The 20810-nt window shown below is 36.8% G+C and overlaps 1 protein-coding gene across 1 annotated transcript in view; it reads right to left on the reverse strand.

The window, feature by feature from the left end:
* The window catches only part of VPS8 (VPS8 subunit of CORVET complex), a 246405-nt gene that overhangs the window by 162095 nt on the left and 63500 nt on the right, over positions 1–20810 (reverse strand). The window contains exon 21 of the mRNA XM_008705231.2: positions 4924–4970. Coding sequence (XP_008703453.1) covers positions 4924–4970 — 47 coding nt within the window. The remainder of the gene's footprint in view (positions 1–4923; positions 4971–20810) is intronic.

Consider the following 20810-nt stretch of genomic DNA (forward strand, 5'->3'; position numbering starts at 1 on the left):
CTGCAACAAAGATAAAGAGTAACAAAGTAACTCTAATGAATGTAAAGAAAATGCCGTATTTGCTAGTCCTTCCACTCTGTACTGTGTTGTTAAAAACAACATGCTAGGGAAGATAATTATATATTTTAGTTCAACACCAAAAGCCCTACGGAGGAAAATTAAAGAGTGAAAAATTCAGTAAACAGAGCATAAAAGGTGACAAACCAGGCAGCCATGTAACAAACAGCAGCATGCAATGTTGGTAAGATTAATAGCAAAACTGTATGTTTCTTTCTTAACCAGTCAGAGCCTATAAATAAGAAGCAAGAAAAATAAAGCTCAGCAACTCCTATTGGTATCCCTACTTTAAAGTAAAAATAAAACAAAATTCAAAGACATGTTCTCATCATTTTGGGAGAATATTTATTGGAGCATCAAAGAAGAAAGAAGAAAGAAAAGTACATACCAAAAAAAAAAAAAAGTGTTTCTTTCTATACTTAGGAGTTAATATTCCAGGGTGCCGCCTTTGTTTCTGTAAGTCCTAACTTTAAAACTGCTGTTTATCGCTTCAAACTTAGACACCCTGCAGCCAGTATAACACAAAATCCATTCTGACTAACAAGAGAGCCAAAGAGGTCTTCTTTCTACATAACTTCACTTTACATTAATACTCATATTAAAGACATTATTTGGGGTTTACCATTCATAACTTCAAATTGATAGAGAAAAAGGCCAAATTTACTTTGTGCATTATCAATTTTGCAATTTTAAAAATGTGAAGAACTCAGCTTTGATTATAAGGACAAACTCAGACTGTCAGAAAGGGAGCAAGAGCATCAATCCTTAATCCTTGCCAGTCTTTACTACATATATAACCAGAGCCAAACAAATAAATCTCCTGCAAATGTAAGCAGGACTTCATAAATTCAAAGCTGATTTGGGCTGCTCTCCTTATTTATAAAACTAATGGCAAAGTTCAAATGGAACTATAATGTTGTTCTAAATTATGTCAAAGTGCTCTGTTTTCTGATATAAGTATCACAGTTTGTGAAGATTTCCTTTAAAAAGGCATGGCTTCATTCTGGTAATGGTTGTACAACTCTGTGAATACACTAAAACTACTGAATTGTACACTTCAAAAGGGTGAATTTTATGGTATCTGAAATTATATTTCAATATAGCTGCTATAAAATAAAAAATGGCATGTCATCCTTTTTCCCCTCGCTTTGATGTTTAAAATATTAACATGCAGTTATCAAGAAAACAGTATCTAAAACATCCAGTTTCTCAACCATGCTTCATAATTATGATCTTTGTTTCTCAAACAATAACATTGATGTTGAACAAGAATGAACACACACCCCGGCTATCAAAAGACCACTTCAGATTCACTTTAGATTTAACAGAAATATTTATGGTTCAGATTTATACATAATTCAAGTCATTTGAATGATGTCTTCTGTTTGGACATCTGCCTACAGTGACAGAAGCTCAAAGCGGTCAAGTGCCTCTACACCCAGCACCTATTTTGTTTTGTCTTATATTGGCTTTATTGAGATAGAATTCACATACAAAAACATAGAACCTATTTTTAAACAATGTTCAAAATCATGATTATAGTTCAAGTAAACTCTGGACCTATTTTCAAAATAAACTGAAATTATGGCTACCGTTTTATAGGCAAAATGACATATCATTAAATGTCCTATATAAAGCTTAAGACATATGTAAAGGGATTTTACACTATGAAAGAATTCTTAAGTATAAATGGGAATATATATATATACACTAGTTCAATTACTGTTACTGCTGGATATGGGTTTCTATGAATTATGATACCAAAGTAACAGTGATCATGGTGTACCGGTTGTGGTACTCAGTTAAAATCGGTTCAGAATACGTATCGTGTTTATAATTGGACTCACATAAGAAACAGTATGTGAAAAAGGGGTGACTATAAACACAATGTATTCTATCAGAAGATATTAAGATAAAAAGCGTTAGGGGGCCAGGACTGAGTGTCTAAGTGATGACCCTAGAAGTGGAGGAAGTTAACTGAAATTAGCTGAGTATTAGATTATGTTTTGTAAAATTTTATTTGTGTTATGCACAATCTAAGCTTTCTTTCTTTTTTTTTTTAAGATTATTTATTTTATTTATTTATTTGAGAGAGAAAGAGAGAGCAAGTGAGCATGAGGGGGTAAGGGCAGAGGAAGAGGAAGAAGCAGACTCCCCTCCCCGCTGAGCAGGGAGCCTAATGTGGGGCTCGATCCCAGGACCCTGAGATCATGACCTGAGCTGAAGGCAGATGCTTAACTGACTGAGCCACCCAGGTGCCCCCAATCTAAGCATTCTTTAAAGCAATCTTAATGTCTCAGATATTTTGAAAATTTGGGAATGTGGAAGAGAAGACCCTACACATTAAATGGAACCAAATGTCAAAGAAGATGGCATAAAGAGAGGGTCCAGCTTAGGAAGAAAGCTATCATACTGGTATTTCTCTCTGAGATCTCCAACAACAAATACCGTATTTGTTTCTGACACAGCCCAGAAGAGAAGATGTTAAGAAGTCAGGAAAATATTTAATGGAAAGAAAGAAGCTGGTAATGAAGAGGGAAACTGCCCACAGCAGGCCCAGGCCAGGAGGCCCCAGAAGATGGAAAGTTATTAACAATAAGCTAGAATAACCAGAAGCCCTACCGGGAGCAAGAGATAACCAGCTGTTTCTGCTTCTGTAAACAGGCCTCCCGCCACAGGCTCCCTGCACTACTGTTCCCGCCTAAAGCAGCCCCCCGTTTAAATCCACCTACCAGCAGTCAGCATAGCCCTTGGAGCCTGACTGCCTGCAGTCCCCTACACAAGCCCTTTTACCCCGTTGCCCGGGGCCCAGAATTTGGAGCATGAGCTCATCTGGGTCCCCCGGTGTAAAATATCCGAGTTCTCCTACTTCTCCAAGCGTCACTTGGTCTCTCGCCAGCCTGATTCTTATTTTTCCACAACAGTAAAAGCAAAGAAATAATAAATAGATCCTATTTTGGTAAAACTCTAGACCAGATCTTAGCTTATAGGTTATATGCTATGATTTAATGAAGTAATTATTGCATTCTCAGCCAGTCCATAGAGTACATAAAGTCAGAAATATTTCCTTTTCAAATCATATAAAAAGAAAAACTTCTTTCAGAAAGTTTTGGAAATAAAACAATATTTCTGAAAGAAAGAACCTATTTTTTTCATTTTCCCTATATAATCCTCCATCTTACAACTACTAGGACCATTTTAACTTTACATCACTGTGAGAGTAGTATTCACATATTCGAGATAATGATCGTAAGGCACCCTGCAAACCAAGAGGCAGAATTATTTCATTAATTCAACCACCAGGTACTGGATAGCTACTTTGTGCCAGGTACCATCCTAGGTGGAAATAATCCATTTTATAAAGATATGTCTTCCTACTCTAAACAAAATTCAGTCTTAGGTACTTTATTTTATCTAATTATGTCAACTTGAAGATTTGGGTTGATTCCAGTATTTATCAGTATTAGGAATATCTCTACATCTCAAATTCCTCATCTGAAAATGAGAAAAATATTACCTTACACTGCAATTATGAAGATTAAGTAGAATATGTAAAACTGATAAACTATTGAGCTGCTTTAAAAAATAAAGATAAATAACAAAGAAGGGAGTATGAAAAGTGGGATAAACAGAAAAGAAAACAAAGCTACGACAAGCTATCATGGCTCTTAGCTTTCTAGAAAACTGTAATTAGCAATACAATTCACTGCCCATTAGCTAAAAGTAAACTAGCTGTTCAGGAGATGCAAAAGTATTTCTGGAAGTAGACCTGAGGGAAATTTTTCCCTTAGACCCTCACAGAGGAGAAAATGAGTAACACAAAGCAATGTTTTCAACAATATCCCAGCCATGAACACAACATATTCCACTGGATAGTAATATGTAACACTGTAGAGCTAAAGCACTTAAATGGACTTTAGTAAACAGAAGCTATAGCTCTCCATGACTTAATGGGCTGACATAGCAAATAACTGCCCTCTTGATAACGTTCACCGGTACTTTCCAAGTATGATCCAATGTTTTATGATTCAGGCTACCTGAATATAAATTCATGAGTCAGGTCAGTGCTGTACATGGTTTTAGGAGTATCTGCACTGGATCCTCACAGTTGTCTACCACTCAGAAACACACTAGTTGTTAAGAGCAAGAACTCAGGAGCCAGACTGCCTGTATTGGAATCCCATCTTTGCTCCTCAAAAGAAGTGTGAGTTAGCTTTGACAAGTTCTTTAATGGCTTTCTGCCCCTGGAACCTATGTAAAATGAAGAGGGTAAGAATACCTACCTCACTGTTACAAAAATTAGATAAATTAATGTAAAGGGCCTACAACAATACCTGGCAAGAGAGGAGCTATTAAGCGTGAAAAAACTGTGAACTAGCAAAGATTGGTTAATTTATATAGTTACTATTTAAACCAACAAAGCCAAATCGAGAGTTTATTTATACTGCTATCTTTTCAACAAAAGCCTCTAAAAACCAACACCAGAAGCACTCTAAATTTTGCCCTTTTTTGGGTGGTGTGTAAAACTGTGTTTTAGTGATAGTTCATAAAAGAGGGTATATAGACAGGACATGAATCATACACTTTAACATTTAAGATCTTTTAGTAGGATTGCTCTTTTGTTAGCTATATTTGCCTCCGCTATCTGGCCACACAAACACATAGATGATACACCAACAGCATCTATTTTGGAAAAGTTAGTTTCACTAGGTAAATTGACTGAAAATTGTTAATCAAATTTCTGTAAATTAAAACTTTCTTAAAAAACATATCTAAATTCATAGACTTTGCAACAGTAAATTACAATATAAGCAAGAAGCAATCTGGGTTCAAAATAATTGAATCTGACAGGCAGTGTATACTTACTTTCGCTCCAACAGCAGGCAGTAATCAACGATGACAGGCACCATGTCCTGAAGAGAAACCATAAAAAAAGCATCAGCACCACACCTCTGTCCCGTGGACATCATCAAAGCGGTCTGCTTAAGACACTGGTAAACTGTTGGGAGAATATAACTTTATATCATGCTTTTGGTAAGTAATTTGGCCCTAGGTGTCAAAAGTCTTGAAAATGTGAAAAGACTTTTACCCAGTAATTCTATCTGGAAATTTATCCTAAATACATTTAAGAAAAAAAAATGTTTAATGCATTAAGGTATTCACTGAAGATCTATAACAAAGCAGCAGAAGAGGGAGGAGAAGAAAAAATTGGAATTAAATATACAATATGGGAAAGTCATTAAATAAATTTGCTAGTTAAATACTATGTAGGTATTACAAATTTACAAAGAGTTTACAACAACATAACAAACATTAGGTGAAAACTATGTATTTATCTCACAACCTTATAAAGAAAATTTGCAAAGGAAAAGAAAAAATATGAAGAAAATACATCAAATTGATAACAGAATACAGTTCGTCCTGTTGGTGGCTCAGGTGATTAAGGTTGTCCATATTGTGACAAACAATCCTCCAAACCAGCTATTTTGAGGTTGATTTAACTTCCTGGTTTCATAACATTTTGATTGCTTTAAATTCATCTTGTATAGACTTGTATCAAGTGAATGGCAACCCATAATTTTGGCCTTTTTCAAGAGAAACAGTTTGAGGGAGAAACAGAAGCTTATTATTACTGGAAATTGTCAAGTAACCAAGCATTAGATTTCAGTAGTACTCTTTCATTTTCTGCTGGCTGCAGGGAAATGGTTTCCTTTAAGAAAAAAAAAAAAAAATCCTAGAAGGCCTAAGTTCTAGGCAGAAAAAAATCCCACCAAGGGAGAAGGCACTATGTGAAAAAGAGAATACTACATGCGAACTAACACTTGTTTGACAAAACAAATAAAACTGAGGAACCCTTACTATTTGAGAGAGGTATCAGAAGGACCTACAATCCTGAAAGGATTATGGGGTTATACATGACCCATCCATTCTGCTTCCTTTAGTCAATATTCCTTACAACAGGATTTAAAATCTTATTTAGATTCTTCAAAAACAGGAACTAAAATAATTGAAAAGTGTTAGATCATGTGAAAAATCACGTGAAAAGTGTTAGAGCTACAGCAAGTGTCATCCCTGTATGAGAATACAGTGGACCAGATATTCGGAAGGGAAAAAAATCTCCCTAGAAATGCTGGGGAACAATGTAATAAACATTCCTTACAATACACAGCTGAGTTCCTAAGAAAGAAAAGGCAAACGAGTCTAAAAATGAAAAGGGAACTGAAAACCAAAACAGTTAAGCCCTTAGCTGTCACTGAGACTGTCTTATACATTTGTTGGTCACATTAAGAGCTTGGGTTTTAATGCCAGAAAGAAGCTGAGACCTTAGACTCTTGCAACACAAGAGACTGAAGCAAAGATCATTCTAAAACCAGGATTCTTGAAAAAGCTGCATCCTTAGTGAAAGGAAAAGGGGAAGGGGGAGAGATCTGCCTATAAGCATAGGAAGATGACAAGAAAGACTGTCTGTCTCAGCCTGGACTCAGTGGGGGTAAATTTGTCTATAATCAATATCCTGCTTGTAGGTGGATCTGAGATTTGAATTTACACTATCTCCTTAGGATAGGAAAAATCAAGCCAAGAAATTAACATAAAAGAGGATTCTGAAAAAGGATACTCCTGGGGCACTTGAAAGAAGCAAATTCAAAATTTCTCTGGAGACAGTACTTTTAACACAGGCAAAATAAGTTCTACTGATAAAGCCCTACTGAAGATGTGCTCAAAACAAAATATTTTAGGGGGCGCCTGGGTGGCACAGCGCTTAAGCGTCTGCCTTCGGCTCAGGGCGTGATCCCGGCGTTATGGGATCGAGCCCCACATCAGGCTCTTCTGCTGGGAGCCTGCTTCTTCCTCTCTCACTCCCCCTGCTTGTGTTCCCTCTCTCGCTGGCTGTCTCTATCTCTGTCAAATAAATAAATAAAATCTTTAAAAAAAAAAAAAAATTTTAAAGCACCACATGAAATAATTCACCATGAGTAAACATCAACAGAACTACAAATAGCAGAGGTAGACTTCTAAAACTTCAAGTATTATGAGAAACTATTAAACATATTTAAAATTATTAAATGCAAAAATTAAAGAAGTGCTTAGTCTAGTACTAAGTACTAAGGATACACTTACTAGAGAGATTAATGGAGAGTGAAATCATCAGATTCATACATTTAGCACAAATCACTGTAGTGATTTTATGATGGGAAGATCTGGAAAACCAAAATTGAAGGTAGAAGGCCATTACAGCAGTCAAAGTGAAATGGGGACTAAACTAGGGTAGTGATGGTAGACCTAAAAAACAGCAGACAGAATTAAGAGATATTTATAAAGTAAAACTGGAGCTTGGTGACAGATTGGTTGTGGGTTGGACGGTATAGGAAGGAGTCTATGATAACTCCTTAAGTTTCTAGCTTAAATGATGGTTGAGTGTAGATGTCACAAAATGAGATAAGGAATATAGGCAGAAGTGTTAGAAGAAAGAAGCTAAGTGCAGTCTGGACTAGGGCAGATTTTAGGAACATCTTTACTTAGATGCTGAATAATAAGAAACTGAGTAATCTAAAACATCAGGGTTAGAATTACAGATTTCTAGTGGTGCCTGGCTGGCTCTGTCGGTAGAGCGAGCACCTCTCGATCTCGGGGTTGTGAGTTCGAGCCCCATGCTGAGGGTAGAGATTACTTTAAAAAAAATTTTTTTTTTAAGATTAAAAAAAAGAAAGATTTATAGATTTCTAAATCATGAGAGGAAACAATGTATATGAATAAATTTGTCCCGGGATAATAGATAGAACTAGAAACCAGTGGACAATGAACTAATCCTAAGACTCCATATCCTTATGATATGGTCAGAGGATAGAAACAAAATCCAACTCAAGAACAATCATAAATAAGAAGGGCACAGAGTCACAGATAGCTAAAGGATACAGAACTTCAAAAAGGAAAGGTGATCATCACTGTTTAATACAGCACTGAAGATGGTAAGATCTGAAAAGTGTTTACTGGATTTAGAAATTTGGGTATCATTGGTATCTTTAGTAAATGGGTGTTTTATCTTCCTGATTAAACAGTAGGTACAGTGATAGGTAACATCCAGCCTGCAGACAACTGAGTGGTAAATGAAGTATTTGGTGGTGTGTGAGGAGAAGGGAGGGAGAGAAAGAGGAGGAAGGAGGAGGGGGAAGGAAAGAGGACAAAGGAGGAAGGGAGAGGAAAGAAAGGGAAAACATCAATATATGTATAACTGGAACCCATGAATAAAAAAACTCCACAATTCAACAGAGCAAACACTTCAAAATACAATTCAAGAAAATTTCCTGAAAGGAAAAAAAAAGAGAGAGAGAATGGGAGAAGACTTAAATTCAGATATTGAAAGCACACACCAAATGCTAGGGGAAAAAATGGCCTTAGAATGTTACACTGACATCCAGTGCAGTCACATCACTGGATTTCAACAGGTAAAGAAATAGCCAGAAGAAATGAACAGTTAATTACGACAGGGGGAAAACATCTGCCTAGCCTAGGATTTCCCCCACAGTGGTATTCAATGCGAGAATGTCATAGAGCAGGATCTTCAAGACCCTTATGGAAAGTCAAAATGTTTTTCAATATAAAAGCTAGAGTCCAACAATTTGAACATGTAACAACTCAAAGAGTACTGTTTTCCTGAATCTTTCTTCATGAAAAAGCTTCAGCAACTAAGAAATTGCCAGGGAGACCATAGCAAAAGCAATGGTGATAAGCATGAACTACATTTAACAGCAAAAGTAAAATAAACTGATATCCTCTGACGATGAGTAAAAGATTTATATTAAGACAAACTGGGAGAAGAAAGAAGGTAGGAGGTAGAAAAGATTCACTGGCTTCATCTGTAAGGTGGTAGCCAAAAGATATCCTTTAAAGCTCACAATTAAAATTGGAATTAAAAGCCCGTTTTAACAGTATAAAAGCAAATACTGAGATAATGGTTAAAATGTGGTAATGAAGAAGGGGTTGACGTGAAAGGAAGAAGAAAAGAGATGCTAATTTTTATCACTGCAAGGAACAATGCCCAAAGAAATAGAGAATCAAGGGAACTATGCCTTTAGGTATAATCCTAAAGGTAATCATTATAATTAAATACACACTCCACAAATCAGAAGTAATGCACAAAATGGTGAAAGGCTTCTTTAAAAAAATAAAAAGAGAATACATTTGGCTTACCTAAGATTTTCATAATAAAATCTGAAAAAAGCAAAAATCTGAAACCTCAAAAAAGCAACCCCCCAGCTCTATATAGTAAACAAATAAATACAAATACAAAGTGACCCAGAAAGACTGAAAATAAAAGGACAGGCAAAAGTATATACCATGCGAAGTAAAATCAAAGGATGTAATGTTTCTGGCAGATTAAGTAAAATCCAGGAGGGCAATTACATGAATAAATAAATCATAGTGAAGATAAACTAACTATTTCTATAAGCTAAATTACTCTATAGTACATACTAAATTATATAATGCTAACATTCATAAAGCACAAGATGGAAGGAAAAATAGAGAAAAGCGCACAATCCAAAAGGCACTTTACTTCTCACAGTCCATGACAAATCAGGTGGAAAACAATGAGTAAGGGTTTACAAGATCTATAAAAAATCTGATTGATAATGAACTGTTCTCTGAAAACACACAAAGCGCTATATTTCAAATGCTCATTGAACACTAATGAAAACTGTCCATACGCTGGGCCACAAAGAAAATCCAAATAAACTCCAAAAGGTAAAATTAGTACACACAGTATCTGATCATGATACAATAAAACCAGAAAGTAATCACTTATCGGAAAATAAGGTGCTTTTCCCACTTAAAAATAAACTTTCTCTAAAACTCTTCAAAGAATGAATACCAAAGTTGAAGATTATATATAAAGACAATAATGAAAGTGATACATATTGAATTGATAGCCTTAAGTCTATAAATTGACATTTTTAGAACACTCTATCCAACAGCATCAAAATATACATTTTTCTCAAGTACACAGAACATTTACTAAGATAGATCATGTATTTTAGGCCATAAAACAAGTTTCAAATTTAAAAAGATTCAAGTCATACAAAGTATGTTCTCTAACCACAATGGAATTAAATTAGAAATTAACCAAATAAAGAATGACAAGATGACATCACTATAGATTCTCCAGACATAAAAAGGGTAATTAAAATGTCATGAGCAACTTTTCCCAATATGTTTGACAACTCAGATGAAATGGCCAAATTTCTTTAAAGATCTAATAGAAAATACCAACCCCACTCAAGAAGAAACAGAAGAAATATATAACCTCCTAAAAATTGGCACTGGTAGTTAAAAACCTTCCTACAAAGAAAACCCAAGGCCTTGATACTTTCAGTGGTGAATTCTATTAAATATTTAAGGAAGGAACAATGCCAATTGTACACAGACTTCCATGAAGTTGAAAAGCAGGGAAAAATTCACAAATAATTCTATGAGGCCAGAATTACATCAATACCAGAACTACACAAAGACATTACAAGAAAACAACAGACCATCATTCCTCATGAACACAGATGTCCTAATAAAACAGACAATACATATTAACCATATGACTTTATCCCAGGTATGCCAGATTGATGTAACATTAAAAAAATCAATACAATTCACCATATTAACAAATGAATAAAGAAAAACTATATGATCACCTCTGTAGACACAGAAAAACAATTTTGACATTCATTCCTAAAAATAAGAGAATCATAGAAAATTAAGAATAGAAATTCCTCAACCTGATAATGGGCATCTTTGAAAAACTATAATAGCTAGCATCAAATTTATAAATCAAACACTGATGCTTTCCCACTCACCAGAACAAGACAAGGATGTCAACTCTCAAAATTTCTATTCGGCGTCATGCTGGAGGCCATAGTAGAGCCAGTAGAATAAGGCCAGAAATAAAAGACATCCAGATCGGAAAAGAAGAAATAATTCTGTGTTTATTTGCAGACTACATGATTATCTATGTAGAAAATCTGGGGGAATATACAAAGAATTATTAGAGCTAATAAAGAAGGAGTTTAGCAAGATTGCAGGATGGAAGTTCGATATACTAAAATCACCTGCATTTCCATATACTAGAAACAAACAAGCTGAAACTGAAGTTAAAAATAAATAAATATTTACAATAGTGTAAAAAAATAAATACTATGCAACTACCAAAGTGAAAAAAACACATTCTCTATGAACCAACATAAAAAGATCTCCAAGATATATTAAGTGGGAATACAGTACAAAATCGCAAATACAGTTTCCTATTATTTGTGCTAAAGAAGGAAAAAATATGAATGGGTGGGTGGTTAAAGCTGTGTATATTTGCTTGTATTTACGTAAAGAAAATCTGGAAATATACATGAAAACTTAGTTACAATGGTGAGAGGCAGGCGGGAACTGGGCAGATGGCATCAGGGTGGAGACAGACTTTTCACTGTATACATTTTCATACCTCTTGATTTTTAAATCATACAAATGTATAATTAATACAAAAAAATAAATTGAACATTTAAAAAAATAGACACAGGTAATACAACAATGTATAGTAAATCTCAATGCTACAGAAGTAAGTAGCTAGAACACGGAGACAAGGATATATACAAATATGGCAAAGCTATATTTATATAAACTATATTTATATAAAGCATCTACTATAGACCAGGGACATTGCTAGCTGTTAATGATACAGATTTAACAGAACAGACATATCTTATAGTCTGGTACAAAGATTTTTTTAAAGTAGTTAACAATGAAGTATGATGAGAATGAAGAGAGGGGAAATATGAAATGCCAGGGAAACTTACAGCAAGGAGACCTTACCTAAGTCGGCCTTCCTTGGAATGGGACATTTAAATGGATACCTAAGAGACAGCAGTGACCAACCAAACTAGAGGGAAGAACGTGCCATCAAGTGAGAGGGAATAGTAACTTGAAGGACAGTCCAGACATAAGAGACATCAGAGAACCTTGAAGACAGAGAGACAGTGTGACCAGAGCACAGAAAGCAAAAATTGGCACTGGATGAGGAAGGGAGAGAATGTGCAAGATTCTGGACTTTATTCTAATGTAATGGAAACCACTGAAGGGGCCTGAAGCAGAGAACTAAGATTAAAAATTAAGAATTGTGACACTATTACAAGTGGTTTAGTTTTAGAATACATGCGTAGACTTTAATTACTTCTTTGCAAATCTTTACTATATGCCACTCAACAACTTCCATTCCCTGCAGCACTTCTTAGTTCTCTTGGCCTAAACTATGATTCCAAATTTCTGCTCATTCCCTTCTCTTCCATTATCCAAGAAACCTTGAAATGCCTTGAAAAAAGGAGACATTGGAGACTTCCACTTCCAGGGAGCTAGAGCAGACATATCTGTTCCTATCTCTCCTACTAATATAACTAAAAACCCTGGACAATACATACAACAAAGAAGACTCTGAAAGATGGAAGAAGGCAGACCTACTAAGGACCTCAGGACCTAAGGAAAGACATAGTGGCGAGCTTCCTGGTTCCTTTTTACCATATAACCCAGACTTGGAACTGAAGAAGCTTGGCAACCTGGAAATGCCCATGCACACAGATAGAAAAAGGCTCAATGAAAGCTACTCTCTCTAGCCAAAAAAACCCCAAAAAAACCAAAAAACCTTGTAAAAATATCTGCTCTATTTTGGCCAAACACCACAGAAAAAACTGTGGCCCCACACACACTGTGACAGTTAATTTTATTTGCCGAGTTAGCTGGACCACAACGTACCTAAATATTTGGTCAAGCAAATTTTTAAATGAGATTAACATATAAATCAGTTGATTCAGTAAAGCAGATTGTCCTCCCTAATGCAGAAACATCTGCTCTTCTTGGGTCTCAAGCCTGCCAGCTTTCAGGATGGAATTACATCATTGGCTCTCCTGGTTTTCAGGCCTTCGAGACTTGGACTGGAACTACACATCAGCTCTCCTCGGTCTCCAACTTGCCAACTGAAGATCTTGGGACAACTCAGCTTCCAGAATCAAGTGAGCTAGTACCTTAACATCTCTCTCTCTCTCTCTCCCCCTCCACACACACACACACACACACACACACACACACACACACACATTTTTTATGGCTGAAGCAAAAATCATAATACTGTGTGATGTGGTTCTATATACATACAGACAGATAGATAGATAGATGATAGATAGATAGATATAGATATAGATATAGATATAGATATATATTATATCCACTATTGGCTGTTTCTCTGGAAAACCTTGACTAATACATCCACCCATGTCAGCAAAAACTGTGTGGAAAAACCTAGATTTCCACCCTCCACGGCATGTAACAAGGTACCCCAATTCTCCCTCTGCCGAGTAGGATGATATCAGAGAAGTCTAAGAAAGTGAGGACTTTCAATTCCAACAAGGCAGTGACAAATCCCTCCCCCTCGAGGCCACACGGAGAGTGCTAGTGGAATTCATGTACTGAGGCCCAATGGGGTGGTGTCAGAGGAGACTTATAAAAGAATCAGAACTTTCACCAATGCCCAATCCAATGGTGGTGATGCTACTCTCACCATGAGTCAATGGAGGCCACACAGGCAACAGTAATGAGGCATTCCCATCCCTAACTAGCCAGTGAAGTATCAGAGAAGACTAAGTAAGGAGCAGAACTCCCATCTCTGTCCAGCAGTGAGGATGAGCACCCTCTATCAGGTATCAGTGGAGGGGAACCTATACTTCTACCCCCAACTAACAGTAAGAAGGCAGGACCCATTCCCTTGTCAGAGCAGTTTCAGAAGGAAGCAGCTAAAACAGAAGTTAAACAAGATCTCGAGTCTCACAACCTAACACTCACAATGTCTACGTTTCAAAAGGAAATCACAAATCATACCGAGAACCAAAAAGATCTCAAACTGAACTAAAAAGTAATAATCAATAGATGCCAAGACTAAAATGACAGAGATGTCAGATGATCTGACAAAATTTCTAAAGCACCCATGATAAAACTGCTTCAATAATTATAATTACAATCTTAAAACAAATACAAATATAGAAAGTTTCACCCAAGAAATAAAAGATATAAAGAAGAACCAAATGGAAATTTTACAACTGAAAAATACCATAGCTGAATTTTTAAAAAACTCAAAGGACTCAAGAGAATAATAGATGGTTCAGAGGAAAAAATGATTTAACTGGAAGAAAGAACAAAGAGAAATTTCCAATCTGAAGGAGAAAACAGGCTGGAAAAAAATAAAATAAAATGAACCGATACTCAGGGACATATGGTACTAGAACAAAAGACCTAATGTGCCATCAGAGTCTCAGAAGAAGAAAAGATAGAGAGTAGAACTGAAAAAGTACTTTAAGACATAACGGCCAAAAATATCCCAAGTTTGGCAGAAGACACAAATACACAGATTTATCCAAGTATGATCATTCTAAAGGAATCCACACTAAACAGATTTCCAAACTTCTGAAAACTAAAGACAAAAAAACCCAGAAATCTTCAAAATGGCATCAAAGAGATGACACCTCAGCTATGAGAAAAACAATTTGAACGACTGGATTTCTCATCAGAAACCACGGAGGTCAGAGCAAGAGGCACAGTATTTTTCAAGTGCTGAAAGTAAGTAACTGACAACCTAGAATCCTAAGCCCAGTGGAATATCCTTGAAGCATCATGGGGCAATCAAGACATTCTTTTTTTTTTTTTTTTTTTAAGATTTTATTTATTTGAGAAAGAGAGAGAGAGAGCAGGTGATGGGGGGGGTAGAGGGAGAAGCAGACCCCTGCTGAGCAGGGAGCCTACTTGGGGCTCGGCCCCAGAACTCCAGGATCATGACCTGAACTGAAGGCAGACGTTTAACCAACTGAGCCACCCAGGTCTCCGCAATCAAGACATTCTAAGATGAAGAGACTTTGCTGTCAGCAAAATTACTCCCAAAGAATGGCTAATGAAAGTTTTCTAAACAGAAAGGAAACAATAAAAAGAATGGACATCCTGGAACATCAGAAAAGAAGAAAGAACATGATAAGCAAAAACAAGGGTAAATGTAATAGCCATTCCTTGTCTTCAGCTTTCTTGTGTTTCATGGTTGAAGGAAAATTATTAATACTGTGTAATGTGGTTCTAAATGAAGAGTAGGAAGGGAAGACAACTCAGAAATAAAAAGCAGAAAACTATTGACAGATGCACCAACCTAGATGAATCACCAGAGAATTATGTTGAGTTAAAAAAAAAACAACAAAAAAAATCCCACCAAATCGAATCCCCAAAGCCTACATACTATATAATTCCATTTACATAACTTCTTGAAATGACAAAATTCTAGAAATAGAAATAATTAATCGTTGTCTGGGCCTAAGAAGGGGATTAGGGTGGGAGGAAAGAAGGTGTGGCCATAAAAGGGCAAAATGAGAGATCCTGATGGTGATGGAAATGTTCTGTATCTTTACTATACTGGTCAATATGCTGGTTATACAGTTGTACTACAGTTTTACAAGACATGCCCACTGGGGAAAACCACATTAAAGGTACATGGAATCTCTCCATATTGTTTCTTACAACTGAATGTAAATCTACAATTATCCCAAGACAAAATTAATTTTAAAAAGAAAGAGGATACACAGAGTTCTCAACTCAAATAGAGCTAACTCATTCAAATTAATGCTTTCACTGGCTTCCTAAAGAAACCAAGTCCTTATCAATTTTGAACACTTAGAACTACAAACAAAATGAAATATTAAAGCCAAGTCTATTTCCATATATTAAACCTTCCTTTCCAGTATCTAATTATGAAGAGACAAACTAGATTGTCCAGGCGATTACCCCTGGTGGCAATCTCCTAGATGCCTGAAAATAAGCTAGGTAGGATCAGTAGCTCTCCATCTCCCAGGAGCAAGGACTAAGCACAGACCCAACTGTGCACAGGATCTGCAGTCAGATGTAGACAGCTGACATTCCAGGACTAGTACACGACCACCTTGAGCAGCTGGTGCCCAAGCTCAAATGATCACCCCACTTAGCCCATTGGGAAGGTTGCTCTCACAAAAGCCCTAAAAGAAAGGAGAATGGGAAAGGACAGGTCCTTCTCTTGAAGCAAAACCTCAGTCCACCCGGTCAGACACCTGGTCTATGCATGCCTCTCCATGGGATATTGAGAGATCAAGGGCCCACATACAAACTTCTGACCCTTCCTCCATTAAGTTCAGCCTCTGCTGGGTACTGCTTGTGGCTATCTACCTGAAGTCTTTCAACACAAACATAAACAGTGAGCCATACCTGCTTTAAGAATATTCCTCTCAGTCTCAATACCTTGCAGAATGCCTCTGAAAAATGGCTGAATTTTTGGTCTCCAAAATTGAAAATAAATAAATAAATAAATAAATAAATAAATAAATAAATAATTTCTCTACTCTCCTCTTCAATGCACAGTGCTATAAATTGGCCATAATGAACTGCTTCTCTTATTAGATATGTGTATATACTTAAGATTAAAGAAGCAATAGATATGTGAATAAAACACTGAACTGATAGACAGAAAATCTAAATTTAAGCCTGTCAATTGTTTGAATGAATGAACAGATAATTTTATTGCATTGAGACTATCTTACCATCTACCAACTAAAGATATCATCTCTGGCTTTCCCTCTTTCATAGGGATGATGTGAAAAGAGATGAGATAGCAAATGCAGATTCCTTTGCTTTTTGGAGCAATGGCATTCACTCTCATAATCTGTATTCTAGAAGTCAATCAGGCAATGAAAACTGAATGCTTTGAAAATGATTCAAAATTTTAACAAAGCCTGGAATATATATATATACCAGAGTAGTTAAGCATTCCAAAACACACACATACATAGACAGACCAATAGGTCTATCTCCACAGGCTATCAGAGGGAGGCAGCTGTATTCTAGTATTAGTATACAAACACCACAAGCAGCTATGTAGATAGAAGTGTCCCTCTGTATGTGTGTGCGTGTGTGTGTGTGTGTGTGTGTGTGTGTGTACTTTTCCTTCTTTTTTTCCAGGTATGATAACAAAACAATCTTCTAGGAAAGATCTAACTCTCTAGACCAATATTTTAATCAAGCCTCAGGAATAAGGTGGTGTGCTGGACACCAACACTATTTTCCCTTCCTCAAATCACCTCAAAGAAGCATGAGTTAGACAAAGAAGGCTCTTATTGCTTCACTCTGCATTCAGCTTTTAGTCTCTGTCCACTCTTTGGCATGAACTCCTAATACAAAAACATATGCCAACAGGGGCTACAACCATGGCCTTGAATGACCTGCTTCTCATGGAGGGGAAAATGATGCAGGAAGGAGAGCCTGAGAACAATTAATTAAGGCTTTACTTTTAAGATCGTTTAAAACAATAGTATTTTTCAAATCCTTCATATTAAAATGCCTTATATTTATTTATACCTCTACCCTGTTTCATACACAAACATGAAGCAACATACAATATCCTAAAATACATGAAACTGCTTCCGCAGTTAACTGACCAGCTTCTGAGTTTAGAACACTGTTAGCAGAGACTTCTGATACCAGAGAAGCCAAAGGGACAGTTTCAAGAAGTCATTAACTGTGCTGAATGCTATGGAGGACCAACAAGACGGAGAATAAAATGGTCCACAATCATTCAGATATGATTCCCATGACTATACTAAAATGAATTCATTTTGTATTTTTACTTTTTTATACATTTCAGTATCTTCCTAAAATTTAGATATTACTTATTCCTCTCTTTTTCAAAAAGAGCTACTTAACAACATATTGGTCTGAGATAATCAAAGAATATAAAGTGTGCATGAACCCTAGCAGAGTATAGGGTGGAGGCTCCTCGAGCCAGACAGCCTGGATGCCTATCGTGATTCTACTGTTTATTGGCTGTATGATATTAGGGAAGTTATTCAACCCTCTGTGTGTCTGTTTACCTGTAAACATCTGTAAAATGGATATATAATTACTCGAGTATGTTATGAAGATTAAATGAGATACTTGCCAGGCACACAGCACACAATATTAGCCATGATTATGGACATCTGTGTTGTGTACGCTAAGTTCTGTTCTCAGTTCAAACCTCCCTGAGTCGGATTTAAAACATACACCCAAGGGGTGCCTGGCTGGCTTAGTCGGTAGAGCATGTGACTCTTGCTCTTCAGGTTTTGAGTTCAAGCCCCCACATTGGGAGTGGAGCCTACGTAAAATATACACACACACACATATGCCCAAAACAAACACTGTATACAACATTTTTTTTTTTTAATTCCATCAACAACTATTTCTCAAATCAAGGGCACTAAACCAGATGCTTGGATAAATCAGTCCCTAGACTTACAAAGTTCAGCTGGGAAAGACTGATACTGAGTCAGTAAAGTGCGTGGTATTTTACAAAGAAATGCACCTGACTTAATCCGGGAGTCAGAGGAAGTGACATTTAAGCTCAGACTCGAAAATAAACAGGAGCTGGTTAAGCTAAAAAGAAACAGAAAAGAATTTTTATGTGGAGAGAACACCATGGGAAAAGACTCTGAGTTAAGAGAGAATAGGGATGTCAAGAAACTGAAAACTCTAGTATGGTAGGGATACAGAGAATTAGGGGGAGACAGGTGAGGATACATGATGTAGACCCTTAGAAACTGCTAGGGAATTTAGTCTTTACTCCTGGACAATGGTCTTTAAAATACCTTAAAACCCAGAGTGTCTCACGTCTACACTTGATATATATATTTCTCTCTAGAATGAAGTGCAGTAAGAATATGTACGGGAAGTGGCTATGGTAATAAACCAAGAGGGGATGATAGTGACCCGCACCAGGATAGTGGCAGAATGGATGGCATGATGTAAACAGAGTAGAGAAACGGTCAAAGGGCTGATTCAATAGGAACGAGTGAAAAGACAAGAATCACTCAACTTGTTTCAGGTATATACAGTGGATCCATCCACTTAAATAAGGACCATTAGCGAAGGCTTCGTGAAGGGATGTTCATGAGCTTGAGGTACTTCTAAAGCATCCAAGTGGAGGGGCGCCTGGGTGGCTCAGTCGGTTGGGCGTCTGCCTTCAGCTGAGGTCACCATCCCAGGACCCTGGGATCGACTCCCACAACGGGCTCCCTGCTCAGCAGGGAGTCTGCCCCTCACCCTGCTCTTGTGCTCTCTCTTATTCTCTCTCTCAAATAAATAAAATCTTTTAAAGAAAATAAATAAAACATCCAAGTGGAGATGTAAATGGGCAACCTACTATATGGATCTCAGAACTTAGAAAACAATCTAGGTTGGAGATACTAGTAAGACAGTCCTTTCTCTACATCACCGATGGGGAGAGAAAGTAATGATTCTTAAACTTTAATCTGTTTAAGAGTCACCTCAGGGGCTGATCAGGAATCGTGGTAAAAAATCCCAGAGAGCCTGATTCAGCAGACCTGGCAAATAATTCAAGAAAAAGTACTGTTAACCAATCCTCTCAAGTGATTTTGAAATAAATGGTCCAGACAACATCTTGAGAACACTGATTCAGAAATAAAAGACAAGAGTATTGTGAAGAATTCTAACGTTTATTGGTTAAATAGAAGAGGAGAAAGAAGAATGAACAAAGCAAGCCAGAAAGCAGCAAGAGAGAAAACCTGAAATGTAGGACACCAGAAAAGTCAAAGCGACAGACTGTTTCAAGAAGTCATTAACTGTGTTGAACTGTACTGAGGACCACTGAGAGGAAGGATAAAGGGTCCACTGAATTTACAGACGCGATTGAGGAGAGGGCGGTGAGTAACCAAGACAACACAAGATGTTTGGCTCTGTAAAGGACGGGCAAACAAGAGGCAGCAGGCTCCTGGGAACAGCATGGGGCTAAGAAAGGATTTGTTTGCTGTTAGACTTTGTTTTGGGATGCAAAACACTTGACCAGAAAAAAAGGTGAGGCTCAAGATGTATGAGACAGAGAATGCTTTAATTCCTTTTAATCCTACTAGTTATCATACAAATATAGTTACAGGTTCAAATCTTTTCTCAAAGTAAGTCAAGCAGAGAAAGACAACTATCATCTATGGAACATAAGAACTAGAATGATCAGTAGGGGAAGAAAGGGATAAAGAAAGGGGGGTAATCAGAAGGGGGAATGAAACATGAGAGACTATGGACTATGAGAAACAAACTGAGGACTACAGAGGGGAGGGGGGTGGGAGAATGGGATAGGCCGGTGATAGGTAGTAAGGAGGGCACGTATTGCATGGTGCACTGGGTGTTATACACAACTAATGAATCATCGAGCCTTACATCGAAAACCGGGGATGTACTGTATGGTGACTAACATAATATAATAAAAAATCATTATAAAAAAAAAACAACAAATCTTTTCTCAGATAAATAAAAGCCACAGCCTATCGAAACTATTATGAGATTCCAAAGTTATTTTCTACAGTTAAGAAAGGACAAAATATTGATTGGTCTTCGGAAAACAGCAAAAATACTGAACTATATATCCTGACTCAAAGGAAAAGGCCAGGCTTCTCATCAAAAGTAAAGATGAAAATTGAAGCAGCAGGCACGAGTGCCACCTGCTGGTAAAATATAAATTCTCACTATTTTGACTGAAATAGAAACCAGTCTTACTAGAAATTTCAAATGACTGGATTAGAGGTTATGTTTCCAATGATCATTTCTTCATACAGAATATCAGATCTTCCCACCCCACAAAGAAAGTCTTTGGTCTGCTGGTCTTCCTCTATTTCAAAACATTCAACAAT

Source organism: Ursus maritimus, unplaced genomic scaffold (assembly GCF_017311325.1).
Source record: "Ursus maritimus isolate PB19 unplaced genomic scaffold, ASM1731132v1 scaffold_4, whole genome shotgun sequence".
NCBI classification, from domain to species: Eukaryota; Metazoa; Chordata; class Mammalia; order Carnivora; family Ursidae; genus Ursus; species Ursus maritimus.